At 47.6% G+C, this 27,447-nt stretch overlaps 2 protein-coding genes across 13 annotated transcripts in view; both read left to right on the top strand.

Annotated features, from left to right (window-relative positions):
• Positions 1-13,894, top strand: part of LOC106561741 (pleckstrin homology domain-containing family A member 5) — a 260,488-nt gene extending 246,594 nt beyond the window's left edge. For 7 of the 9 annotated variants that reach the window (XM_082957439.1, XM_082957433.1, XM_082957431.1 and 4 more), the window contains 2 exons: positions 4,518-4,658; positions 8,526-13,894. In XM_082957439.1, the coding sequence (XP_082813565.1) occupies positions 4,518-4,633 (116 nt within the window). In that variant the 3' untranslated portion in view covers positions 4,634-4,658; positions 8,526-13,894. The remainder of the gene's footprint in view (positions 1-4,517; positions 4,659-8,525) is intronic. The other 2 variants (XM_082957430.1, XM_082957432.1) reach the window with 2 other exon arrangements.
• An 883-nt stretch (positions 13,895-14,777) lies between these two features.
• Positions 14,778-27,447, top strand: part of LOC106561744 (zinc finger protein aebp2) — a 107,023-nt gene continuing 94,353 nt past the window's right edge. For 2 of the 4 annotated variants that reach the window (XM_014125973.3, XM_014125972.3), the window contains exons 1-4: positions 14,786-15,647; positions 21,021-21,243; positions 23,911-24,018; positions 24,140-24,332. In XM_014125973.3, the coding sequence (XP_013981448.3) occupies positions 14,953-15,647; positions 21,021-21,243; positions 23,911-24,018; positions 24,140-24,332 (1,219 nt within the window). In that variant the 5' untranslated portion in view covers positions 14,786-14,952. Of the gene's footprint in view, positions 15,648-21,020; positions 21,244-23,910; positions 24,019-24,139; positions 24,333-27,447 lie in introns of all 4 variants that reach the window. The other 2 variants (XM_082957428.1, XM_014125974.3) reach the window with 2 other exon arrangements.

Below are 27,447 nucleotides of genomic sequence, written 5' to 3'. Positions count from 1 at the left end.
TGTCTTAAAGTAATGATGGACTGTTGTTTCTCTTTGCTTATTTGAGCTGTTCTTGCCATAATTTGGACTTGGTCTTTTACCAAATAGGGCTATCTTCTGTATACCACCCTACCTTGTCACAACACAACTGATTGGCTCAAACGCATTAAGAAGGAAAGAAAATCCACAAATTAACTTTTGACAAGGCACACCTGTTAATTGAAATGCATTCAAGGTGACTACCTGAAGTTGGTTGAGAGAATGCCAAGAGTTTGCAAAGCTGTCATCAAGGCAAAGGGTGGCTACTTTGAAGAATCTCAAATATAAAATATATTTAGATTTGTTTAACACTTTTTTTTGGTTACTACATGATTCTATATGTGTTATTTTGTAGTTTTGATGTCTTCACTATTATTCTACAATGTAGAATAATATGTGTATGTGTCACGTTCTGACCAGCAGAGGGCGTAATGGTGTTAGTTTTGGTCAGGATGTGGCAGGGGGTTTGTGTGTGTTAAATGTTGTGTGGGTGATTGGACTCCCAATTGAAGGCAGGTGTGTTGAGTTGCCTTTGATTGGGAGTCCTATATAGTAGTGTGTGTTTTTCTTTGGGGTTGTGGGTAGTTGTTCTTGCATTGCGTTTTGTGTGCCTGTAAGACTGTTCCTGTCGTCGTGAGTATTGTTTATTGTTTTTGCCTGTGGATGCTTTACTTAAGTTTATTAAAAAAATATGAGTATCCACATTCCCGCTGCGCCTTGGTCCATTTCTGAAGACAGATGTTACAGAACTACCCACCAAACCAGGACCAAGCAGCGGAGGAGGAGGGAGCAGCGCCAGGAGGAACGAAAGGAATGGACTTGGCAGGACGAACGACGATTCTGGGAGGACAAACTAAGGGAGCTAAGGGAACCCGAGAGGCAGCCCCAAGATTTTTTTTGGGGGGGGCACACGGGTAGTTTGGCCAGGCCAAGGAAGAGCCATAAGCCAGCTACCCGTGATTACAGGGAGGTGCGTATGAGGTGGAGGGCGCCATGTTACGCTGAGGTACGCACCATCTCGCCTATACGTACACACAGGCCAGTCCGCCCTGTACCAGCGCCCCGCATGTGCCAGGGTGAGGTGAGCATCGAGCCGGAAGGGGTGATGCCAACCCTGCGCTCAAGACCGCCAGTGCGCCTCGACGGTCCGGTGTTTCCCGCTATACGCACTAGCATGGAGGTGCGTGTCTCCAGGCTGGCACGTCCAGTATCAGCCCCACGCATCAGGCGTCTAGTGCGTCAGCCCAGCCTCGCCAGTCAAGACTCGCCAAAGCTGCCCGCCAGTCAAGAGTCGCCAAAGCTGCCCGCCAGTCAAGAGTCACCAGAGCTGCCCGCCAGTCAAGAGTCGCCAGAGCTGCCCGCCAGTCAAGAGTCGCCAGAGCTGCCCGCCAGTCAAGAGTCGCCAGAGCTGCCCGCCAGTCAAGAGTCGCCAGAGCTGCCCGCCAGTCAAGAGTCGCCAGAGCTGCCCGCCAGTCAAGAGTCGCCAGAGCTGCCCGCCAGTCAAGAGTCGCCAGAGCTGCCCGCCAGTCAAGAGCCGCCAGAGCTGCCCGCCAGTCAGGAGCCGCCAGAGCTGCCCGACTGCCCGGAGCCGCCAGAGCTGCCAGAGCGGCCCGACTGCCCGGAGCTACCAGAGCGGCCCAACTGCCCGGAGCTGCCAGAGCGGCCCGACTGCCCGGAGCTGCCAGAGCGGCCCGACTGCCCGGAGCTGCCAGAGCGGCCCGACTGCCCGGAGCTGCCAGAGCGGCCCGACTGCCCGGAGCTGCCAGAGCGGCCCGACTGCCGGATCAGTTAGAGCGGCCCGACTGTCCTCCGGCCCAGCCCGAGTGGCCCGACTGTCCTCCGGCCCAGCCCGAGTGGCCCGCCTGTCCTCCGGCCCAGCCCGAGTGGCCCGCCTGTCCTCCGGCCCAGCCCGAGTGGCCCGCCTGTCCTCCGGTCCAACCAGAGTGGCCCGTCTGACCGGCGCAGCTATCGGCGCCACCGAAGTGGGCGACGCCGAAGGTGGAGCGAGGTCCACGTCCTGCACCTGAGCCACCTCCAGGAGAGGTGGGTTGGGGAGGGAGGGTGTAGCACAGTGCCGTCGTTGACGGCAGCCACCCTCCCTTCCCTCCCTTATTGTTTAGGGGGATATTTTTTGTTGTTTGGGGGTTTGTTTTTTCTTTTAGGTTTATTCCGGGGTCTGCACCTTGAGGGGGGGGTACTGTCACGTCCTGACCAGCAGAGGGCGAAATGGTGTTCGTTTTGGTCAGGATGTGGCAGGGGGTTTGTGTGTGTTAAATGTTGTGTGGGTGATTGGACTCCCAATTGAAGGCAGGTGTGTTGAGTTGCCTTTGATTGGGAGTCCTATATAGTAGTGTGTGTTTTTCTTTGGGGTTGTGGGTAGTTGTTCTTGCATTGCGTTTTGTGTGCCTGTAAGACTGTTCCTGTCGTCGTGAGTATTGTTTATTGTTTTTGCCTGTGGATGCTTTACTTAAGTTTATTAAAAAAAAATATGAGTATCCACATTCCCGCTGCGCCTTGGTCCATTTCTGAAGACAGATGTTACAGAATGTGACCAATAACGTTTGATTTTGAGCTGGTTGCCGAGGCCTCCAGACACAACATAGAACTGTCACGCCCTGACCTGAGAGAGACGGTTTATTTCTCTATTTTGTTAGGTCAGGGTGTGGGGTGGGCATTCTGTTTTGTATTTCTTTGTTTTGGGCCGAGTATGGTTCCTAATCAGAGGCAGCTGTCTATCGTTGTCTCTGATTAGGAACCATACTTAGGCAGCCTTTTCCCACCTGTGTTTGTGGGTAGTTGTTTTCTGTTTAGTTTTCTGTACCTGACAGAACTATGCGCTTTCGTTTTCCCTTTGTTATTTTTGTTCAAGTGTTTGTTTGATTCAAATAAAAGATCATGAACACGTGCCATGCTGCCTCTTGGTCCCCTCATTACGACAGCCATTACAGAACTACCCACCACAACTGGATCAAGCAGCGTGCCCGGGAGGAGATTAATTCCTGGTCTCTGGAGGAGTTGGAGGAGAGGATAGACTGGACTTTGGGGAAAGTATTGGAGAGATACAGAAGCCTGCCGGGGAAGCACGAGAGGCAGCCCCCCCAAAAAATGTGTGTGGGGGGGCACACGGGTAGATTGGCGGAGTCAGGGTTGAGACCTGAGCCAACTCCCCGTGCTTATCGTGGTGAGCATGTGCCTGCTCCTCGCACTCTCCCTCCAGTGCGTCTCCACGGCCCAGTATACCCTGTGCCAGCTCTGCGCACCCGGTCTCCAGTGCGTCTCCCCAGTCCAGTGAGACCTGTTCCTGCTCCACGAAAGAAGCCTCCAGTGATGATCCATGGCACGAAGCCTCCAGTGATGATCCATGGCGCGGAGCCTCCAGCGACGGCTCCCCGGCGCGGAGCCTCCAGCGACGGCTCCCCGGTCCGGAGCCTCCTGAGACGGCTCCCCGGTCCGGAGCCTCCTGAGACGCTCCCCAGTCCGGAGCATCCTGAGACGCTCCGCAGCCCGGAACCTCCTGAGACGGCCTGCAGCCCAGAGTCTTCAGCGGCGGCCGGCGATGATCCACGGTCTGGTTCCTCCTGCGACACAGAAGCGGGGGGATCAGCGGGCAGAGGGGGGGCTACGCCCCGAACCAGAGCCGCCGCCAAGAATAGATGCCCACCCGGACCCTCCCGTATAGGTTTAGGCTTGCGGCCGGGAGTCCGCACCTTTGGGGGGGGGGTACTGTCACCCCCTGACCTGTGAGAGCCGTTTTTCTCTGTTTAGTTAGGTCAGGGCATTCTGTTTTGTATTTCTTTGTTTTGGGCCGAGTATGGTTCCTAATCAGAGGCAGCTGTCTATCGTTGTCTCTGATTAGGAACCATACTTAGGCAGCCTTTTCCCACCTGTGTTTGTGGGTAGTTGTTTTCTGTTTAGTTTTCTGTGCGCTTTCGTTTTCCCTTTGTTATTTTTGTTCAAGTGTTTGATTCAAATAAAAGATCATGAACACGTGCCACGCTGCATCTTGGTCCCCTCATTATGACAGCCGTTACAGAAACAGGATCGCAGAATAAGAGCACAGCTCAGCAATTTGTCCAGTTTTGTTCATAATATGCAATCAATTCATGCTGCTTATGTGACTTCATATTTTCTTCAACTAATGTTCTATGCCACAGGATATAACATAGATTTGTTCACATGCATAACATGACATAACAGTATTAATTTTTTGATTTGATTTACCTCATTGATTTGCTTTACTTGTTTTGTCATTCACTCACTTTACATTTTTTTAAGAATGAAATAAGTAATGTAAACAACTTGTTTGTTTTTCCGCTGTGTGTGTGTGTACGTCTTGTGTCTGTACGTCGTGTGTCTGTACGTCGTGTGTCTGTACGTCTTGTGTCTGTACGTCGTGTGTGTACGTCGTGTGTGTGTGTGTGTGTACGTATTGTGTGTGTGTGTGTACGTCGTGTGTGTGTGTAACCATGTACATGGTGTGCGTCCTGTGGGGTTTGCAGTGCGCAGCTCGTCATCCTCCTCACCTCCTCCTGAGCCCCAACCCTCCTCATCTCCACCTCCTAACACACAGCCACCCCCCCTGCTCACTGATGGCTCCCACTTCATCTGTGTCTAGTAGTAGCAGCAGTAAGAGTGTGTAGGTACGCCCACAAGAGTCTCCTGTGTTCAGTCTCTCCCCTGTTCAGTCTCTCCTCTCTGTTCAGTCTCTCCCCTGTTCAGTCTCTCCCCTGTTCAGTCTCTCCTCTCTGTTCAGTCTCTCCTCTCTGTTCGGTCTCTCCTCTCTGTTCAGTCTCTCCTCTCTGTTCAGTCTCTCCTCTCTGTTCAGTCTCTCCTCTCTGTTCAGCCTCTCCTCTCTGTTCGGTCTCTCCCCTGTTCAGTCTCTCCTCTCTGTTCAGCCTCTCCTCTCTGTTCAGTCTCTCCTCTCTGTTCAGTCTCTCCTCTCTGTTCGGTCTCTCCTCTCTGTTCAGTCTCTCCTCTCTGTTCAGTCTCTCCTCTCTGTTCAGTCTCTCCTCTCTGTTCAGTCTCTCCTCTCTGTTCAGCCTCTCCCCTGTTCAGTCTCTCCTCTCTGTTCAGCCTCTCCTCTCTGTTCGGTCTCTCCTCTCTGTTCAGCCTCTCCTCTCTGTTCAGTCTCTCCTCTCTGTTCAGTCTCTCCTCTCTGTTCAGCCTCTCCTCTCTGTTCGGTCTCTCCTCTCTGTTCAGTCTCTCCTCTCTGTTCAGTCTCTCCTCTCTGTTCAGTCTCTCCTCTCTGTTCAGCCTCTCCTCTCTGTTCAGCCTCTCCTCTCTGTTCAGCCTCTCCTCTCTGTTCAGTCTCTCCCCTGTTCAGCCTCTCCTCTCTGTTCAGTCTCTCCTCTCTGTTCAGCCTCTCCTCTCTGTTCAGCCTCTCCTCTCTGTTCAGTCTCTCCTCTCTGTTCAGTCTCTCCTCTCTGTTCAGCCTCTCCTCTCTGTTCAGTCTCTCCTCTCTGTTCAGTCTCTCCTCTCTGTTCAGTCTCTCCTCTCTGTTCAGTCTCTCCTCTCTGTTCAGTCTCTCCTCTCTGTTCAGTCTCTCCTCTCTGTTCGGCCTCTCCTCTCTGTTCGGTCTCTCCTCTCTGTTCAGTCTCTCCTCTCTGTTCAGTCTCTCCTCTCTGTTCAGTCTCTCCTCTCTGTTCAGTCTCTCCTCTCTGTTCAGTCTCTCCTCTCTGTTCAGTCTCTCCTCTCTGTTCGGTCTCTCCTCTCTGTTCAGTCTCTCCTCTCTGTTCAGTCTCTCCTCTCTGTTCAGTCTCTCCTCTCTGTTCAGTCTCTCCTCTCTGTTCAGTCTCTCCTCTCTGTTCAGTCTCTCCTCTCTGTTCAGCCTCTCCTCTCTGTTCAGTCTCTCCTCTCTGTTCAGTCTCTCCTCTCTGTTCAGTCTCTCCTCTCTGTTCAGTCTCTCCCCTGTTCAGCCTCTCCTCTCTGTTCAGCCTCTCCTCTCTGTTCAGCCTCTCCTCTCTGTTCGGCCTCTCCTCTCTGTTCAGTCTCTCCTCTCTGTTCAGTCTCTCCTCTCTGTTCAGTCTCTCCTCTCTGTTCAGCCTCTCCTCTCTGTTCGGTCTCTCCCCTGTTCAGCCTCTCCTCTCTGTTCAGCCTCTCCTCTCTGTTCAGTCTCTCCTCTCTGTTCAGTCTCTCCCCTGTTCAGCCTCTCCTCTCTGTTCAGCCTCTCCTCTCTGTTCAGTCTCTCCTCTCTGTTCAGCCTCTCCTCTCTGTTCAGTCTCTCCCCTGTTCAGCCTCTCCTCTCTGTTCAGTCTCTCCTCTCTGTTCAGCCTCTCCTCTCTGTTCAGTCTCTCCTCTCTGTTCAGTCTCTCCTCTCTGTTCAGCCTCTCCTCTCTGTTCGGTCTCTCCTCTCTGTTCAGCCTCTCCTCTCTGTTCAGTCTCTCCTCTCTGTTCAGCCTCTCCTCTCTGTTCAGCCTCTCCTCTCTGTTCAGTCTCTCCTCTCTGTTCAGTCTCTCCCCTGTTCAGCCTCTCCTCTCTGTTCAGCCTCTCCTCTCTGTTCAGTCTCTCCCCTGTTCAGTCTCTCCTCTCTGTTCAGTCTCTCCTCTCTGTTCAGCCTCTCCTCTCTGTTCAGTCTCTCCTCTCTGTTCAGCCTCTCTCCCCTGTTCAGTCTCTCCTCTCTGTTCGGTCTCTCCTCTCTGTTCAGCCTCTCCTCTCTGTTCAGTCTCTCCCCTGTTCAGCCTCTCCTCTCTGTTCAGTCTCTCCTCTCTGTTCAGTCTCTCCCCTGTTCAGCCTCTCCTCTCTGTTCAGCCTCTCCTCTCTGTTCAGTCTCTCCCCTGTTCAGTCTCTCCTCTCTGTTCAGTCTCTCCTCTCTGTTCAGCCTCTCCTCTCTGTTCAGTCTCTCCTCTCTGTTCAGCCTCTCTCCCCTGTTCAGCCTCTCCTCTCTGTTCGGTCTCTCCTCTCTGTTCAGCCTCTCCTCTCTGTTCAGTCTCTCCCCTGTTCAGCCTCTCCTCTCTGTTCAGCCTCTCCTCTCTGTTCAGTCTCTCCTCTCTGTTCAGCCTCTCCTCTCTGTTCAGCCTCTCCTCTCTGTTCAGTCTCTCCCCTGTTCAGCCTCTCCTCTCTGTTCAGCCTCTCCTCTCTGTTCAGTCTCTCCTCTCTGTTCAGTCTCTCCCCTGTTCAGCCTCTCCTCTCTGTTCGGTCTCTCCCCTGTTCAGCCTCTCCTCTCTGTTCGGACTCTCCCCTGTTCAGCCTCTCCTCTCTGTTCAGCCTCTCCTCTCTGTTCAGTCTCTCCTCTCTGTTCAGTCTCTCCTCTCTGTTCAGTCTCTCCTCTCTGTTCAGTCTCTCCTCTCTGTTCAGCCTCTCCTCTCTGTTCAGTCTCTCCTCTCTGTTCAGTCTCTCCTCTCTGTTCAGCCTCTCCTCTCTGTTCAGTCTCTCCTCTCTGTTCAGTCTCTCCTCTCTGTTCGGTCTCTCCCCTGTTCAGCCTCTCCTCTCTGTTCGGTCTCTCCCCTGTTCAGCCTCTCCTCTCTGTTCAGCCTCTCCTCTCTGTTCAGCCTCTCCTCTCTGTTCAGTCTCTCCTCTCTGTTCAGTCTCTCCTCTCTGTTCGGTCTCTCCCCTGTTCAGCCTCTCCTCTCTGTTCGGTCTCTCCCCTGTTCAGCCTCTCCTCTCTGTTCAGTCTCTCCTCTCTGTTCAGCCTCTCCTCTCTGTTCAGTCTCTCCTCTCTGTTCGGTCTCTCCCCTGTTCAGCCTCTCCTCTCTGTTCGGTCTCTCCCCTGTTCAGTCTCTCCTCTCTGTTCAGCTTCTCCTCTCTGTTCAGCCTCTCCTCTCTGTTCAGTCTCTCCTCTCTGTTCAGCCTCTCCTCTCTGTCAGTCTCTCCTCTCTGTTCAGCCTCTCCTCTCTGTTCAGTCTCTCCTCTCTGTTCGGTCTCTCCTCTCTGTTCAGTCTCTCCTCTCTGTTCAGCCTCTCCTCTCTGTTCAGTCTCTCCTCTCTGTTCAGCCTCTCCTCTCTGTTCAGTCTCTCCTCTCTGTTCAGCCTCTCCTCTCTGTTCAGTCTCTCCTCTCTGTTCAGTCTCTCCTCTCTGTTCAGTCTCTCCTCTCTGTTCAGTCTCTCCTCTCTGTTCAGTCTCTCCTCTCTGTTCAGTCTCTCCTCTCTGTTCAGCCTCTCCTCTCTGTTCAGCCTCTCCTCTCTGTTCAGGCTCTCCTCTCTGTTCAGCCTCTCCTCTCTGTTCAGTCTCTCCTCTCTGTTCAGTCTCTCCTCTCTGTTCAGCCTCTCCTCTCTGTTCAGTCTCTCCTCTCTGTTCAGCCTCTCCTCTCTGTTCAGTCTCTCCTCTCTGTTCAGTCTCTCCTCTCTGTTCAGCCTCTCCTCTCTGTTCGGTCTCTCCCCTGTTCAGCCTCTCCTCTCTGTTCAGTCTCTCCCCTGTTCAGCCTCTCCTCTCTGTTCTGCCTCAAGCTCACCTAATTTTTGACAGAAATCTCAGGCCTGTAAACTCAATGTTTCCAGTTGCTCTTCCCCTCTCGTTTTCTCTCTCTCTCTCTCTCCTTTTTTAATAATCTCTTTCTTTCCCTCTCTTTTTAGCCCTGGCCTCAATGAAGACCTACACGTGAGAAGACCTCTACACTAGGACATGACACACCCAGCACAAAATCCAACAAACTGGACTGACTGACAGACTGATGGCCGTTAGACCGCGCGCCATGCTCTGTTCAGTCTATACCTTACTACAGTATGACATCACATCCTCCTGTGCCCTGACGTCAATTCATGTTGCCACATCCCCTCCCTTTAACATCACCACCACTTTCCCTTCTCTCCCCCCTCACCTCCTCTCCGTGGTATCACCCTCCTCCCCCCTCATCACCCTCCTCCCCCCTCACCTACTCTCCATGATATCACCCTCCTCCCCCCTCACCTCCTCTCCATGATATCACCCTCCTCCCCCCTCACCTCCTCTCCATGGTATCACCCTCCTCCCCCCTCATCACCCTCCTCCCCCCTCACCTCCTCTCCATGGTATCACCCTCCTCCCCCCTCATCACCCTCCTCCCCCCTCACCTCCTCTCCATGGTATCACCCTCCTCCCCCCTCATCACCCTCCTCCCCCCTCATCACCCTTCTCCCCCCTCAATACCCTCCTCCCCCCTCACCTACTCTCCATGGTATCACCCTCCTCCCCCCTCAATACCCTCCTCCCCCCTCACCTCCTCTACATGGTATCACCCTCCTCCCCCCTCAATACCCTCCTCCCCCCTCACCTCCTCTCCATGGTATCACCCTCCTCCCCCCTCATCACCCTCCTCCCCCCTCAATACCCTCCTCCCCCCTCACCTCCTCTCCATGGTATCACCCTCCTCCCCCCTCATCACCCTCCTCCCCCCTCATCACCCTTCTCCCCCCTCAATACCCTCCTCCCCCCTCACCTACTCTCCATGGTATCACCCTCCTCCCCCCTCAATACCCTCCTCCCCCCTCACCTCCTCTACATGGTATCACCCTCCTCCCCCCTCAATACCCTCCTCCCCCCTCACCTCCTCTCCATGGTATCACCCTCCTCCCCCCTCATCACCCTCCTCCCCCCTCACCTACTCTCCATGATATCACATTTGATCTTTGCAACAATGAGACAATAATAAGGCATCGATACTGTTTATTTTAGAGTATAATTAGTTCCATTGCCGTTATTTCTATAGTTTGGAGTTGATGATTCTGATTGAATATTGTCTGATGGTTCGGATGTGTTCAGAGCATAAGGTCTGAATCCTGCTGTGATGACTCCTTCCCTTGGGGAAAAGACTGTCACGTGTTCCTTACACACAGACACAGTAATGCCAATAACTTTTTCACACTTCAACAGTTCCACTGTTCAGCTTGGTTTTATAACTATTTTAGTTCATTTAAGTTTTAAAAAATATATATTTTTTAGTTCACAACACTGCATATTTTAGTAATTCAAATCCAGTGTACAAAACCATTTCTGTTTTATATGTCTAAATATACAAGAGACAAATATAGTTGATTTATAGATTTGAAGAACGTGCCACTTTATTGTTGCAGAGGAGGATGGATGAGATTTGTAATATTTTTTTCTGGTTGGTTGTAATTATATTTATACGTCGGATCTTCTGCAGTTCCCCTTCTGCACTCGAATGGCAACATATTCCCTATGTAGTACACTACTTTGTATCAGGGCCTATAGGACTCTGTTCAAAGGGAGTGCACTACTTTGTATCCGGGCCTATAGGACTCTGTTCAAAGGGAGTGCACTACTTTGTATCAGGGCCTATAGGACTCTGTTCAAACGGAGTGCACTACTTAGTAAGGAACAAGGTGCCGTTTCGGACCCAAACCCTGTCGCACTGTTGTCGCCCGACACACACGTGAATGTTTTGGCTTTAAAAAAAGAGATGCTTAGTTTTTGTTTTCTATTGCTGAGAAGAGAAAAGATATATTTAAAAAATGTTTTCAGACCGAGGTTTGGTTTTTAGAAGTCTATTTTACGACTAGTTGGTTTTGGGGTGTCCTGGGAACAGAAAGACAAAGGGATAGGATAGCACATGTAAAAAGCAATAAGCAGATGCTTTTGTTTAAGGATGTCTCCCAAATGGCACCCTGCTTCCTATCAAGCGCCCTACTTTTGACCACATCCCCTATGGGCCATGGCACCCTATTCCCTAAATAGCCCTATGGTCCCTGGTTAAAAGTAGTACACTATATAGGGAAAATAGTGTCATTTGGGAAACGGAATAGTTTTAGTGTACAAACTGTAATTACCAAAATTAAGTTCTTTGTGTATATAGTGTATGGTGTGTTTATCGGGGGGTTGAAACCGGTTCAGGGAACAGAACCGAAAACTGGAAAATAACAACATTTTTCGAGGGAACGAGAACCGAGAATGAAAGTGATCTATTCTGTTCCGGAACAGAACCATTATTTTAAAAGCATGGGAACCGGTTAATAAAATGATTTCATGTTCAGGGCATTTTTTTTTCCAGTCCCACAAAAAAAAGCGCAACAAAGCACCTATTGTATGCAAAGCCCTCACCTGTCACTCAGAAACATATTCCAGTGTCTGGCTTCCTGCTGCCTTCCTGCTGCCTTCCTGCTGCCTTCCTGCTGCCTTCCTGCCTCCTTCCTGCTGCCTTCCTGCCGCCTTCCTGCCAACTGAAAATCTTTGCCAGTGTGTAGGCTATCTGCCCTTCCCCCTCCCTCCAAAGCATAATCTACTGTAGCTACTGACGTTACAGGCAGGCGTGATTCAGAAATTAAAGGGAAAATATTTTTTATTAGAGAACAGTGGATTCATTTTTTTCAATGCTAGTTAAGGATACTATAGTTATTACATTTCACATTGGATTTATTATTAAAATGTTTTTTTTTTTATGCTGGTGCTGCTCTGCACACACGAGCTTGTTAGCTAGCTAGCTAGCAGGTGCTTCCAGAAACCCAGCCTAAACAGAAACCGAAGCCCTTCCTCTGTAGGCTTCATGCCCAGCCCTCTCTTCACCCACAACATTTCAGTTGCATGTTGCACCCTACACTACACTTGTCTGTCCAATGTATTTATACTGAACAAAAATATAAACGCTACATTCAACAATTTTATCGATTTTACGGAGTTACAGTTCCACATGAGGAAATCAGTCAATTTAAATAAATTCATTAGGCCCTAATCTATGGATTTCACATGACTGGGAATACAGATATGCATCTGTTGGTCACAGATACCTTAAAAAAAAGGGCCTCACAATGGGCCTCAGGAACCCGTCACTGTATTTTTGTGCATTCAAATTGCCATAGATAAAATGCAATTGTGTTCATTGCCCGTAGTTTATGCCTGCCCATACCATAATCCCACCGCCACCATGGGGCACTCTGGCCTTTTATTGTCCCCAGCACAAGGTGCACCTGTGTAATGATAATGCTGTTTAATCAGATTTTTCATATGCCACACCTGTCAGGTGAATGGATTATCTTGGCAAAGGATAAATGCTCACTAACAGGGATGGAAACAAATTTGTGCACAAAATTTGAGAGAAATACGTTTTTTTTTGTGAGTATGGACATTTTCAGATATCTTTTATTTCAGCTCATGAAACATGGGACCAACACTTTACATGTTGCGTTTTATATTTTTGTTCAGTGTACATTCTGTAGCAGGCCTGCTCCATAGCAAGCTCCTCTATCCATTGGTGAAGTCATTTAATGTTGAGCTAAATTAAAAAATAAATGTTGATTTCAGAGGTTTAAAAAGGAACAGAAAGGAACGATATAAAACGTAACTTTTTGAGGGGGGGTTCGAACCGGTTCAGAACTTTATATTGCTGGTCGGAACAGTGGGATGGAATGGAAAACAAAGAATGGTTCTGTTCAGAACGAACGATTGGAAAATTATTTGGGTTCCAACCCCTGGTATAAACTGGTACCGCGGTACAGTTGGTATTAGTGCTGAGCGATTAGTGCTTTTTGAGGTTGGTTCGGTTAGATTATATGGAGAGAAAAAAAAATCAGTTTTTGATTTCCCTTTTGATAATCTTTTATAGACATTAAATGCACTATGGATTATTATTATTGTGTGTTGAATGCTGTTAACCATCAGTTATTCATATTATTTTACTTTAATAAAAGATTTAAATTGTTCTGTATATTACATTGGTTTTATTTGATAACTTTATTATTTCATTCCAAGTCATCATCTCATCTCTATAGAGCTGTTGTAGCCTGTTGTCTGACAAAATCACTATTTTTGTAGCTCTTAAAAGTAAATAAGGCATACTTTTAAAAAACATAATTCAATATATTGTTTTCCAGTTTCAGGACCTGCTATGCGCTTGCGCGGCATTAAAGTATGTTATGGGTCTAATCATAAAACTACATATAGAATCCCCTTTTAATTCAATAGGATCTCTGTGGGCCTAGTAAAGACTTTTTATTGTGGCATAAACACAACCAATCATGATGTTTTTTTCAATTGGATTTGTCAAACAGTCACTTCAAAGGACAACTTTACTAGGCTACCCGCGCAAGTTCACCCCCACCCCCCAAACAGGTGAATGGAAAAAGACTTCTGTTACACAAAACAACACGTCTAATTTGCCGACTGTAATTAGGGCAGAGCGCTCTTCTCTGTCGGCCACACATCTCTGCCTTGGCAAAATCCCTGTGTTCTTGTCAAACCGCATTGTATTTTGGAGTGTAAACTATGACTACCCGTTTTCAAATCCATTTGCTCATTTTTCATGCCTCTGATGTAACGATAAATATTGGTATGACGTTTTAATTACTGTGATAGGCTCATGTTTTACCGGTACTGCGTACACCCACTATTTATTTTGCTGGGACGTCGTACCGGAGCGCCTTACTTTCACCCCTGCTTTTATAACTACTGAGTAACAACTATTAATCACTTAGATTATGTATTTTCAGGTAGAGATACCTCGCAAAGAAACTGTTTTCTATCCCCCTCTGTGTCTGCGCCACCACAGACTGGACAAGTAGGCGGGCGCGCAATGGATTATGGTCATTGTAGTTAATTACTACGTTCTCTGCACTAAACTATAGAATATTGGCCTGTTGGAAACTACAACTCCCTACTACAGTACATCGCACAGGTCGGACATGAGCTGATTTATCTCTAGAGAAACTGCATCGAGTTCACGGGGGGGAAATGAAGAAAGAAAAAAAATGGTATTCAAATAATTGAACCGACGTTGGTGAATTAGTAAAAAAAAGAATAATAATTTAGATTTTGGTTAATCGCTCAGCACTTGTGTATATACTGTACCACAGTACTGTAGTACACAGTACAGAGAGAAGAGGATTGGAGGGTCTAGGATATATATCCATAACAGGCTACTACTTACTACATTATACTTAGAGTTGATGATATTACAATATTTATATCCCCTTTGTTTTATATGATGTTAAATAAATGTTATTGTTCTTACACATTGATGTGTGGGTGTGGTGATTGATAAGAGTGGAATGACTGGATGCTACTCCATATTATAAACTAGAAAATATGTTTTATTGACAATGATCATAGTATTTCCCCCATCCCAAAATACTTTATATTGGCCCCTAAATGTTGCTGTTGATAAAGTTGTGGGTTGAATATATCCTGCCTAAGTGCTTTTCATAGAGTTATATTCAGTTTTCACACCTATTGTGTGTTTCCAGGTTTATTGAGAAAGAAAAAACGACAATATTCATAAAAAGAAAATAACTTCAGCTTACTGGTGATCGAGAATGTTCCACAAACAACTGAATGAATCTCACCAACTCTGATCTTCTGGGTAAAATGTATTTTTGAACGGGTACTAGGTTCTGGGAGTTTATGATATGCATTATAGAGATTATTATAGGTCGCAAATGTAATCGCAAAAGGAATACATTTCCATGAGACAAATGTCGGTATTGTGTAGTTGATATCTATAGAATGATAACGCCAGAGGTCCAAAGGAAATCCCTGTTCAAAACTAAAGCAGTAGCACTGCCATGTGGTCACAGAGTAAAACACTGATCTGTACTGGCAGAAGCTGCATTGTAACAGTTCCCATCAGACATACATTTTTCAATCGGTGGGTTCATCGGTGATCACCCCATTTGCTCTAATCCAGTTGAGATTTGATTTAAACGAGATTATTTTAGGATTGTGAGTGACGCAGCGGTGTAATGAACTGCATCGCCGTGCTAGAGGCGTCACTACAGACCCGGATTACGATCCCGGGCTGTATCACAACCGGCCGTGATCGGGAGTCCCATAGGGCGGCGGACAATTCGCCCAGCGTTGTCCGGGTTTGGCCTGGGGTAGGTTGTCATTGTAAATAAGAATGTGTTCTTAAACTGATTTGCCTAGTTAAATAAAGGTGAATAAAAATATATAGTGGTTTGCAAACCCGTGATTTCTCCAACACGTGGAACGCTTCAGTGAGTGAAAATACGTTGTTACTATTTTCCCCGCCCCGCAACGCTTCTGTCCAATGTATTCACCGCTCCGGTCTGGGACATGACGCCGCGCGACACGCGTAGTGAAAATATCCACTGGTGTTCAGTAAAAATGGCTACCGCTTCTTCTGAATCGCAAGGTTCCGCATTGAGCGAGGAAAACAGTGAAACGCTTACAGAAAAGACCAAGGAGGAAATGCAACCGGACACCGCTACAGATGATCCGGGTGTTAGCAGCGTCGACGCATTGCTGAACATGGAAGTAAGGGTAGCGGAATGCGGAGAAGACGGAGAAGAAGGGGACGCGAAACCTGCTGCAGAGGCAGATGAGGAGGCTGCGGAAGCGGTGGTGGTGGTGGTGACAGCGGCGACAACAGGGGTCGTAGATGATGAAGATGATGATGAAGAAAAGACGGTGGGGTGTAAACTTGGTAAAACAGATGAGGATTGCTCGGACTCTAAGACACAGAGGATCCTGGTGGACGGTGGTGAGACGAGCGAGACAGTTACAGATACGGTGAAGGAAATAGAAAGTAAACCAGAAGAACAGCGAGAGGAGAGCCAGTCGCCTGTTACAGTCAGTGACTGTGTGGTAAAAAGCAAAGTCCGTGACGATGGGCCGGAGCCCCGGGAGGAGAAAACAACCAGCAGCGGTGGGGACCGTGAGGAGCTTGCGGTGGGAGACAAGCGGAGGGCCAGCGTAGAGATGTCATCCTCGGACGGAGAGCCACTCAGCCGGATGGATTCAGAGGACAGGTTGGTACTTGGTAAACTATACAATTTCAAGATAAATGTTTGTAACACGGTGTTAATTTGTTTAATATCCACCAGGCTCTCAAACTAATGCTCTAAAACTCAGAGCTCACAGGAATGCTGACAGAGAGGCTACCATTCTTCCAGTAATGAGTTTCTGGTGCTTTGATCAGCTCAGCTACGTTGTTGCCATGCAGATGTGGTGCCCTCCTTCCTGCTGCTGCGCCACACATCCCATCCTGGAGGGGTTTGTTAATGATTTGGGAAGTATATGCGGAGTGTAGGCTACTAAACATTAATAACACTTGCTCTTTCCACGACATACACTGACCAGGTGAATTCTAGTGAAAGCTTTTATCCCTTATTGAGACATGTTAAATAAGGATTTTTAAGACTTGAGACAATTGAGACATGGATTGTTGTATGTGTGCCATTCAGAGGGTGAATCAAATGTATTTATATAGCCCTTCTTACATCAGCTGATATCTCACAGTGCTGTACAGAAACCCAGCCTAAAACCCCAAACAGCAAGCAATGCAGGTGTAGAAGCACAGGCCACCAGTTTGAGTGTGTCAAAAACTGCAACACTGCTGGGTTTGTCATGCTCAACAGTTTCCCATGTTTGTTTATCAAGAATGGTCCACCATCCAAAGGACCGGTGGTTGGAAACAGGTCATTGATGAAAGAGGACAAAGGAGGCTGACATGAATTGTTAAGAGCAACAGACGGGCTACAGTCAGTCAACTCAGTCCAGTACAATTATTTTCTTTTTATTCATTTTTTTTCACCTTTATTTAACCAGGTAGGCCAGTTGAGAACAAGTTCTCATTTACAATTGCGACCTGGCCAAGATAAAGCAAAGCAGTTAGACACATGCAACAACACAGAGTTACACATGGGATAAACAAGTGTACAGTCAATAACACAATATAAAAAAAGAAAGTCTATATACAGTGTGTGCAAATGGCGTGAGGAGGTAACGCAATAAATAGGCCATAGTAGCAAAGTAATTACAATTTAGCAAATGATGACGTGCAATTAGAAATACTGGTGTGCAAAAGAGCAGAAAAGTTGGTGCCCACAGACCCATAAAAGAATGCACAACTTGTCGTACCTTGACCCCATACCTTGACACCGTAGACACTAGAGGTCGACTGATTAATCGGCATGGCCGATTACAAGTTTTCATAACAATCGGTAATCTGCCTTTTTGGACGCCGACAACATTCGCAGAGTACGACCCTGCCTCACACAGGAAGCGGCGCAGGTCCTAATCCAGGCACTTGTCATCTCCCGTCTGGATTACTGCAACTCGCTGTTGGCTGGGCTCCCTGCCTGTGCCATTAAACCCCTACAACTCATCCAGAACGCCGCAGCCCGTCTGGTGTTCAACCTTCCCAAGTTCTCTCACGTCACCCCGCTCCTCCGCTCTCTCCACTGGCTTCCTGTTGAAGCTCGCATCCGCTACAAGACCATGGTGCTTGCCGCCGGAGCTGTGAGGGGAACGGCACCTCCGTACCTTCAGGCTCTGATCAGGCCCTACACCCAAACAAGGGCACTGCGTTCATCCACCTCTGGCCTGCTCGCCTCCCTACCTCTGAGGAAGCACAGTTCCCGCTCAGCCCAGTCAAAACTGTTCGCTGCTCTGGCACCCCAATGGTGGAACAAGCTCGCTCACGACGTCAGGACAGCGGAGTCAATCACCACCTTCCGGAGACACCTGAAACCCCACCTCTTTAAGGAATACCTAGGATAGGATAAAGTAATCCTTCTAACCCCCCCCCCCCCCTTAAAAGATTTAGATGCACTATTGTAAAGTGGTTGTTCCACTGGATATCATAAGGTGAATCCACCAATCTGTAAGTCGCTCTGGATAAGAGCGTCTGCTAAATGACTTAAATGTAATGTAAATGTACATTGCACTCCACGAGGAGACTGCGTGGCAGGCTGACCACCTGTTACACGAGTGCAGCGTCAAAAGGAGCCAAGGTAAGTTGCTAGCTAGCATTAAACGTATCTTATAAAAAAAACAATCAATCTTCACATAATCACTAGTTAACGACACATGGTTGATATTACTAGGTTAACTAGCTTGGTTGATATTACTAGGTTAACTAGCTTGTCCTGCATAGCATATCATTTACCATCGAATCACAGCCTACTTCAATTTTGCCAAACGAGTGATGATTTAACAAAAGCGCATTCGCGAAAAAAGCACATTTGTTGCACAACTGTACCTAACCATAAACATCAATGCCTTTCTTAAAACCAGTACACAGAAGTATTTATTTTTAAACCTGCATATTTAGTTAAACGAAATCCATGTTAGCAGGTAATATTAACTAGGGAAGTTGTGTCACTTCTCTTGCGTTCAGTGCAAGCAGAGTCAGGGTAAATGCAACAGTTTGGGTCCTCTGGCTCGTTGCGAACTGTGTTTCTTCCTAACAAAGACCGTAATTAATTTGCCAGAATTGTAGATAATTATGACGTAACATTGAAGGTTGTGCAATGTAACAGGAATATTTAGACTTAGGGATGCCACCCGTTAGATAAAATACAGAACGGTTCCGTATTTCACTGAAAGAATAAACGTTTTTTGTTTTTGAAATGATAGTTTCCGAATTTGACCATATTAATGACCAAAGGCTCGTATTTCTGTGTGTTTATTATATTATAATTAAGCCTATGATTTGATATTTGATAGAGCAGTCTGACTGAGCGATGGTAGACAGCAGCAGGCTGGTAAGCATTCATTCAAACAGCACTTTACTGTGTTTGCCAGCAGCTCTTAGCAATGCTTGATACACAGCGGTATTTATGACTTCAAGCCTATCAACTCCCGAGATTAGACTGGCAATACTAAAGTGCCTATAAGAACATCCAATAGTCAAAGGTCTATGAAAAAGAAATGGTATAGAGAGAAATAGTCCTATAATTCCTATAATAACTACAACCTAAAACTTCTTACCTGGGAATATTGAACCACCAGCTTTCATATGTTCTCATGTTCTGAGCAAGGAACTTAAACGTTAGCTTTTTTACATGGCACATATTGCACTTTTACTTTCTTCTCCAACACTTTGTTTTTGCATTATTTAAACCAAATTGAGCATGTTTCATTATTTATTTATGTATTATATTAAGTTAAAATAAAAGTGTTCATTGTTCATTCAGTATTGAAGTAATTGTCATTATTACGAATATATACCGATTAATTGGACGATTTATTTATATATATAAAAATTGGCCAATTAATCAGTATCGGCTTTTTTGGTCCTCCAATAATCGGTATTGGCGTTGAAAAAATCCTAATCGGTCGACCTCTAGTAGACACCTTACCTTGACACGAATGGGGTACGGCAGCCGAAGAAGACCTTACACACGTCCACTTCTTTCAGAAAAAACAAGAAACTGTGGTTGCAGTGGGCTGAGGAACAAAAACACTGGAGAAATGGAAAAACATTGTCTGGTCTGATGAGTCCTGGTTCCTGCTGTTTCACGCTGAGTGGAGGACTTGGGTATGGAGAGAACAACAGGAGAACATGCATCCATCATGCCGCGTGTCAACATTGCAGGGTGATGGTGTGGGGTGTGTTTTCATGACACACATTGGGGCACTGATAAAAGTGGAACAACGTTTGAATGCCACAGGAAGTCTGAACATCATTGCCAATAAGGTACATCCCTTCAGGGCAGTTGATTTGTTTTTCAGACGGATAACGCCCCAGGGCACAAGGCTAGGATTGTCCAGGAATGGTTCCACAAACATGATAGTGACTTCAGCTTATTGCAGTGGCCTGCCCAGTCAGCAGATCTGTGGGATGAGATGGATCAAGCTATTCGGAGTAGAGATCTTCAACCAGCCAACTTGACATAACTATGGGAAACGATGGAGACAACCCGGTCTTATGCTTTTGACACCTTGTAGAGTCCATGACCCGACGACTTGAGGCTGTTGTGAGGGCAAAAGGGCAGTGTAACTAAATATTTGGAAGGTGTTCCTAATGTTTTGTACACTCGGTGTATCTGCAGGTCTTTATAAACCGGTAATGCATACTTCATTGAGCCTTTCATTTTTTACTTTTGATTGAAACAAATATGTGCACTTTCATCTTGTAAATATCAGCTGTGTCTCTGTTCCATTCATTCAGGCTGGAAGTATGTTTTACTTGACAGTTTGCTATGAATTTGAATCAAGTGCTAGAATGTGTCTTAAAACCCCCTGAAATGGTTTGAGGGGCCAATTAGCAGCAGCGATGGCTGGTGGCACACATGTTGCAGCTCTGCATAACCAGGCAGTCTGTTCTAGAACAATCAGGCTTCCAGACTTTACATAGGTCGCTTTAGACAGGAAGCCCAATTCTTTTGACCAATCAGATCTGAAAAATATCTGATGTGAAAAGATCTTATGTGATTGGTTAAAAGACCCATTAGGGATAAAATGTCAGAATGGGGCTGCCGGTGTAAATGCAGACTTTTTCCACAGCTTCAACTGTTCTTCATCGTCTGACATGTTTAGCTTGTCAGAATAAAGATGTCTCCCTCTTTTTCACTAAATCACTAGATGGTTGTCTGATACACCATAACATCTCAATGTGAGTCTATTTCCCTAGTCTTTTTACTTCAGAATGATGACTGTGTGCATCTCTCTCTCTGTGTCTCTCTCTGCGTCTCTCTCTGCGTCTCTCTCTGCGTCTCTCTCTGTGTGTGTCTCTCTGTCTGTGTCTCTGTCTCTCTGTGTCTCTCTGTCTGTGTCTCTCTCTCTCTGTGTCTCTCTCTCTCTGTCTGTCTCTCTGTCTCTCTCTGTCTGTCTCTCTGTGTCTCTCTGTCTGTCTCTCTGTGTCTCTCTGTCTGTGTCTCTGTGTCTCTCTCTCTCTGTGTCTCTCTCTGTCTGTGTCTCTCTCTCTCTCTGTGTCTCTCTCTCTGTCTGTCTCTCTGTGTCTCTCTGTGTCTCTCTCTCTCTCTGTGTCTCTCTCTCTCTCTGTGTCTCTCTCTCTCTGTGTCTCTCTCTCTCTGTGTCTCTCTCTGTGTCTCTCTGTGTCTCTCTCTCTCTCTGTGTCTCTCTGTCTGTCTCTCTGTGTCTCTCTGTGTCTCTCTGTGTCTCTCTGTGTCTCTCTCTCTCTCTGTGTCTCTCTCTCTCTGTGTCTCTCTCTGTGTCTCTCTGTGTCTCTCTCTCTCTCTGTGTCTCTCTCTCTCTCTGTGTCTCTCTCTCTCTGTGTCTCTCTCTCTCTGTGTCTCTCTCTGTGTCTCTCTGTGTCTCTCTCTCTCTCTGTGTCTCTCTGTCTGTCTCTCTGTGTCTCTCTGTGTCTCTCTGTGTCTCTCTCTCTCTCTGTGTCTCTCTCTCTCTGTGTCTCTCTCTGTGTCTCTCTGTCTCAGTATCAGCAGTACCCTGATGGACATGGAGAGCACGGTATCCAGCGGACGCTCCACCCCTGCCATGATGAACGGGCAGGGCAGTGCCACCCAGTGCCACTCCGGTACCAAGGGCCAGGCAGTGGGGAATACCTGCTGCTGGGACCAATGTGGCCTCTGTTTCACCTGCAGCCCAGACCTGGCTGAACACATCAGGGGCCTCCACGTCGACGGACAGAGAGGAGGGGTGGGTAGTATCAGGAACCAGGACAAAATAGGGTTGTGTTCATTTGGGAGAAAACCTTTTGAAACTGAGTAAAACAGGAAGGCACTAGCTGGACTTAAACCATCGTTTTAAACTGGTTTGCTACTTTTGCCTCCGATGAACATGACCCAGGCTTCTCTATATCAGATCAAATTTGATGACCAATTTATGCAGAAATCCAGGTATTTCCAAAGGGTTCACATATACTTTTTGTTGCCGCTGTAAATCAAAACTGGACGGTTTTTGGAGATGGATGGGGCTTGTTGTCCGTTAGTTTACTGGGGGGGGAGAGAAATAAACTCTCCTCATCACCATCTCTAACTCTCTCTCTTCCCCCTCCCCATCTCTTTCTCCCCCCATCTCTTTCTCCCCCCATCTCTAACTCTTTCTCCCCCCATCTCTAACTCTTTCTCCCCCATCTCTTTCTCCCCCATCTCTTTCTCCCCCATCTCTAACTCTTTCTCCCCCCATCTCTAACTCTTTCTCCCCCCATCTCTAACTCTCTCCCCCCCATCTCTAACTCTCTCTCCCCCATCTCTAACTCTCTCTCTCCCCCCCATCTCTTTCTCCCCCCATCTCTAACTCTTTCTCCTCGATCTCTTCCCCCCCCCCCATCTCTTTCTCCCCCCATCTCTAACTCTTTCTCCTCGATCTCTTCCCCCTCCCCATCTCTTTCTCCCCCCATCTAACTCTTTCTCCCCCATCTCTTTCTCCCCCCATCTCTAACTCTCTCTCCCCCCCATCTCTAACTCTTTCTCCCCCCATCTCTAACTCTCTCTCTCCCCCCATCTCTAACTCTCTCTCTTCCCCCTCCCCATCTCTTTCTCCCCCCATCTCTAACTCTCTTTCTCCCCCCATCTCTAACTCTCTTTCTCCCCCCATCTCTAACTCTCTTTCCCCATCTCTTTCTCCCTCCATCTCTAACTCTCTTTCTCCCCCATCTCTAACTCTCTTTCTCCCCCCATCTCTAACTCTCTTTCTCCCCCATCTCTAACTCTCTCCCCCCCATCTCTAACGCTCTTTCTCCCCCCATCTCTTTCTCCCCCATCTCTAACTCTCTTTCTCCCCCATCTCTAACTCTCTCTTCCCCCTCCCCATCTCTTTCTCCTCCCATCTCTAACTCTCTCTCTCCCCCATCTCTAACTCTCTCTCTCCCCATCTGTAACTCTCTCTCTCCCCCATCTCTAACTCTTTCTCCCCCCATCTCTAACTCTCTTTTTCCCCCATCTCTAACTCTCTCTCTCCCCCCATCTCTAACGCTCTTTCTCCCCCCATCTCTTTCTCCCCCATCTCTAACTCTCTTTCTCCCCCATCTCTAACTCTCTCTTCCCCCTCCCCATCTCTTTCTCCCCCCATCTCTAACTCTCTCTCCCCCCATCTCTAACTCTTTCTCCCCCATCTCTCTCTCCCCCCATCTCTAACTCTCTCTCCCCCCATCTCTAACTCTCTCTTCCCCCTCCCCATCTCTTTCTCCCCCCATCTCTAACTCTCTCTCCCCCCCATCTCTAACTCTCTCTCTTCCGCCTCCCCATCTCTTTCTCCCCCCATCTCTAACTCTCTTTCTCCCCCCATCTCTAACTCTCTTTCCCCATCTCTTTCTCCCCCCATCTCTAACTCTCTTTCTCCCCCCATCTCTAACTCTCTTTCTCCCCCCATCTCTAACTCTCTCTCCCCCCATCTCTAACTCTTTCTCCCCCATCTCTCTCTCCCCCCATCTCTAACTCTCTCTCCCCCCATCTCTAACTCTCTCTTCCCCCTCCCCATCTCTTTCTCCCCCCATCTCTAACTCTCTCTCCCCCCCATCTCTAACTCTCTCTCTTCCGCCTCCCCATCTCTTTCTCCCCCCATCTCTAACTCTCTTTCTCCCCCCATCTCTAACTCTCTTTCCCCATCTCTTTCTCCCCCCATCTCTAACTCTCTTTCTCCCCCCATCTCTAACTCTCTTTCTCCCCCCATCTCTAACTCTCTTTCTCCCCCATCTCTAACTCTCTCTCTCCCCCCCATCTCTAACGCTCTTTCTCCCCCCCATCTCTTTCTCCCCCATCTCTAACTCTCTTTCTCCCCCATCTCTAACTCTCTCTCTCCCCCATCTCTAACTCTCTCTCTTCCCCCTCCCCATCTCTTTCTCCTCCCATCTCTAACTCTTTCTCCCCCCATCTCTAACTCTCTCTCTCCCCCATCTCTAACTCTCGCTCTCCCCCATCTCTAACTCTCTCTCTCCCCCATCTCTAACTCTCTCTCTCCCCCATCTCTAACTCTTTCCCCCCATCTCTAACTCTCTCTCTCCCCCCATCTCTAAACTCTCTCCCCCATCTCTAACTCTCTCTCTCCCCCATCTCTAACTCTTTCCCCCCATCTCTAACTCTCTCTCTCCCCCATCTCTAAACTCTCTCCCCCATCTCTAACTTTCTCTCTCTCTCTCCCATCTCTAACTCTCTCTCTCTCTCTCCCATCTCTAACTCTCTCTCTCTCCCCCATCTCTAACTCTCTCTCTCCCCCATCTCTAACTCTCTCTCTCCCCCATCTCTAACTCTCTCTCTCTCCCATCTCTAACTCTCTCTCTCTCTCTCCCCCATCTCTAACTCTCTCTCTCTCCCCCATCTCTAAACTCTCTCTCCCTCCATCTCCAACTTGCTCTCCCCCCACCAGGTGTTTGTGTGTCTGTGGAAGGGCTGTAAGGTGTACAACACTCCGTCCACCAGTCCAAGCTGGCTCCAGAGACACATGCTGACACACAGCGGAGATAAACCCTTCAAGGTATGTATGGAATCCCTGCGGTAATTGAACCCGCAAGTTTAGTGTTGTTAGCAGGTCTCAGGTGGTTTTCTGAATGGTGACCTGCTTGTCTCTCTCTCTCTCTCTCTCTCTTTCTCTGTAGTGTGTGGTGGGGGGCTGCAATGCCAGCTTTGCATCGCAGGGGGGCCTAGCGCGCCACGTGCCCACCCACTTCAGTCAGCAGAGTTCCTCTAAGCTGTCCAGTCAGTCTAGACTCAAGGAAGAGTCTCCCTCTAAAGCTGGGCTTACTAAGAGGAAGAAACGAACGCAGATGAACAAACGCAGGCGTTCGCTACGTATGTACCTACTACAGAGCTGTGTGTGAAAAATCTCATTTTGTTTGTCACACGCTTCATAAACAACAGGTGTAGACTAACAGTGAAATGCTTACTAACAGGTATTTTTTCAACAATGCAGAGATAAAGATAAGAAATAGAAACAGTGAAAAAAGGAATAAATTCACAGTGAATAACAATAACAAGTAAAAATAACATGGCTATTTACAGGATGTACCAGTACCGAGTCGATGTGCAGGGGTACGAGGTAATTGAAGTAGCTCCAGTAACATTTTCAAATTAATAGCCTGGGTGTTTGTTTTCTTAAATCACAACACAATGCCCTCAGCATTTGCTCATTTGCATAGTTAAATGTTTAATTCCATCATTCACTTCCAGCATTTTAATCAACTTCTTCATTTCCTGCACGAATGTGTTAACATTTACACAATGTCACATGTTTTCTTGTCTTCGTATGCCTCTATATACAGTATCAGTCAAAAGTTTGGTTGGGTTCAAGTCCGGGCTCTGGCTGGGCCACTCAAGGACATTCAGAGACTTGTCCCGAAGCCACTCCTGCGTTGTCTTGGCTCTGTGCTTAGGGTCGTTGTCCTGTTGGAAGGTGAACCTTCACCCCAGTCTGAGGTCCTGAGAGCTCCTGAGCAGGTTTTCATCAGGAATCTCTTAGTACTTTGCACCGTCATCTTTCTCTTGATCCTGACTAGTCTCCCAGTCCCTGCCTCTGAAAAACATCCCCACAGCATGATGCTGCCACCACCATGCTTCAATGTAGGGATGGTACCAGGTTTCCTCCAGACATGACGCTTGGCATTCAGGCCAAAGAGTTCAATCTTGGTTTCATCAGACCAGAGAATGTTGTTTCTCATGGTCTGAGAGTCTTTAGGTGCCTTTTGGCAAACTCAAAATAGGCTGTCATGTGCCTTTTACTGAGGAGTGGCTTCCGTCTGGCCACTATACCATAAAGGCCTGATTGGTGGAGTGCTGCAGAGATGGTTGTCCTTCTGGAATGTTCTCCCATCTCCACAGAGGGACTCTGGAGCTCTGTCAGAGTGACCATCGGATTCTGGTTTTTTTATTAATACATTTGCGGGTTTCTTATTTTTTCTCATTTTATTCAACTGTTACCATGCACCTGCAAAAAAATAGCCCAGATGTGCAAGTGCCTTATGAATTTTTAATACATTTGCAAACATTTCTAAAAAACATTTTTTGTTTTGTCATTATGGGGTATTGTGTGTAGATTGATGAGGAAGAAAAACATTTAATACATTTTAGAATAAAGCTGTAACGTAACAAAATATGGAAAAAGTTAAGGGGCATGAATACTTTCCGAATGCACTGTATATAAACTTTTGTGTGAAATTATTATTATTCTCCTCTTTGACGGCACAATTTTGGCAGTTCATACTTGTGCCACTAGAGGGTAATCAGACGATTTCTAGGGGTATATAATCAAATCAAATTTTATTTGTCACATGCACCGAATACAACCTTACCGTGAAATGCTTCCCAACAATGCAGTTCAAGAAATAGAGTCAAGAAAATATGAACTATTTCAATTTAGTTTAATTAAAATAAAAAATAGCAATAATGAGGCTATATACAGGGAGTACCGGTACCGAGTCAATGTGCGGTGCTACAGGTTAGTCGACGTAATTTGTACTTGTAGGTAGGGGTAAAGTAACTATGCATAGATAATAAACAGCAAATAGCAGCAGTGTAAAAACAAAGTGGTGGGGTGTCAATGTAAATAGTCTGGGTGGCCATTTGATTAATTGTTCAGCAGTCTTATGGCTTGGGGGTAGAAGCTGTTAAGAAGCCTTTTGGACCTAGACTTGGCGCTCCGGTACCACTTGCCGTGTCGTAGCAGAGAGAACAGTCTATGACTCGGGTGACTGGAGTCTTTGACAATACATTTGGGCCTTCCTCTGACACTGCCTGATATAGAGGTCCTGGATGGCAGGAAGCTTGGCCCCAGTGATGTACTGGGCCGTACGCACTACCCTCTGTAGCGTCTTACCGAGCAGCTGCCATACCGTCGGATGCCGAGCAGTTACCATACCAGGCGGGGATGCAACCGGTCAAGATGCTCTCGATGGTGCAGCTGTAGAAATTCTTGAGGATCTGGGGACCCATGCCAAGTATTTTCAGTATGCTGAGGGGGAAAGGTGTTGTGCCCTCTTCACGACTGTCTTGGTGTGTTTGGGCCATGGTAGTTTGTTGGTGATGTGGACACCAATGAACATGAATTGCTCAACCCGCTCCACTTCAGCCCTGTCGGTGTGAATTGGGACGTGTTCGGCCCTCCTTTTCCTGTAGTCCACGATCAGCTCCTTTGTCTTGCTCACGTTGAGGGAGAGGTTGTTGTCCTGGCACCACACTGCCAGGTCTCTGATCTCCTCCCTATAGGCTGTCTCCTCATTGTCGGTAATCAGACCTACCACTGTTGTGTCGTCAGCAAACTTAATGATGGTGTTTGAATCGTGCAGTCGTGGGTGAACAGGGAGTACAGGAGGGGACTAAGCACGCACCCCTGGCCCCCCATGTTGAGGATCAGCGTGGCAGATGTGTTGTTGCCTACCCTTACTACCTGGGGGCGGCCCGTCAGGAAGTCCAGGATCCAGTTGCAGAGGGAGGTGTTTAGTCCCATGGTCGTTAGCTTAGTGATGAGCTTCGTGGGCACTATGGTGTTGAACGCTGAGCTGTAGTCAATGAACAGCATTCTCACATCGGTGTTCCTCTTGTCCAGGTGGGAAAGGGCAGTGTGGAGTGCAATAGAGATTGCATCATCTGTGGATCTGTTGGGGCGGTATGCAAATTGGAGTGGGTCTAGGGTATCTGGGAGGATGGTGTTGATGTGAGCCTTTCAAAGCACTTGATGGCTACAGACGTGAGTGCTACGGGGTGGTAATCATTTAAGCAGGTTACCTTTGCTTTCTTGGGCACAGGAACTATGGTGGTCTGCTTGAAACATGTTGGTATTACAGACTCAATCAGGGACATGTTGAACATGTCAGTGAAGACCCTTGCCAGTTGGTCACCGCATGCTCTGAGTACACGTCCTGGTAATCTGTCTGGCCCTACGGCCTTGTGAATGTTGACCTGTATAAAGGTC

This window comes from Salmo salar, chromosome 10 (assembly GCF_965601325.2).
Source record: "Salmo salar chromosome 10, fSalSal1, whole genome shotgun sequence".
In the NCBI taxonomy this organism is placed as follows: domain Eukaryota; kingdom Metazoa; phylum Chordata; class Actinopteri; order Salmoniformes; family Salmonidae; genus Salmo; species Salmo salar.
This window is presented reverse-complemented; position numbering and strand designations above follow the sequence as displayed.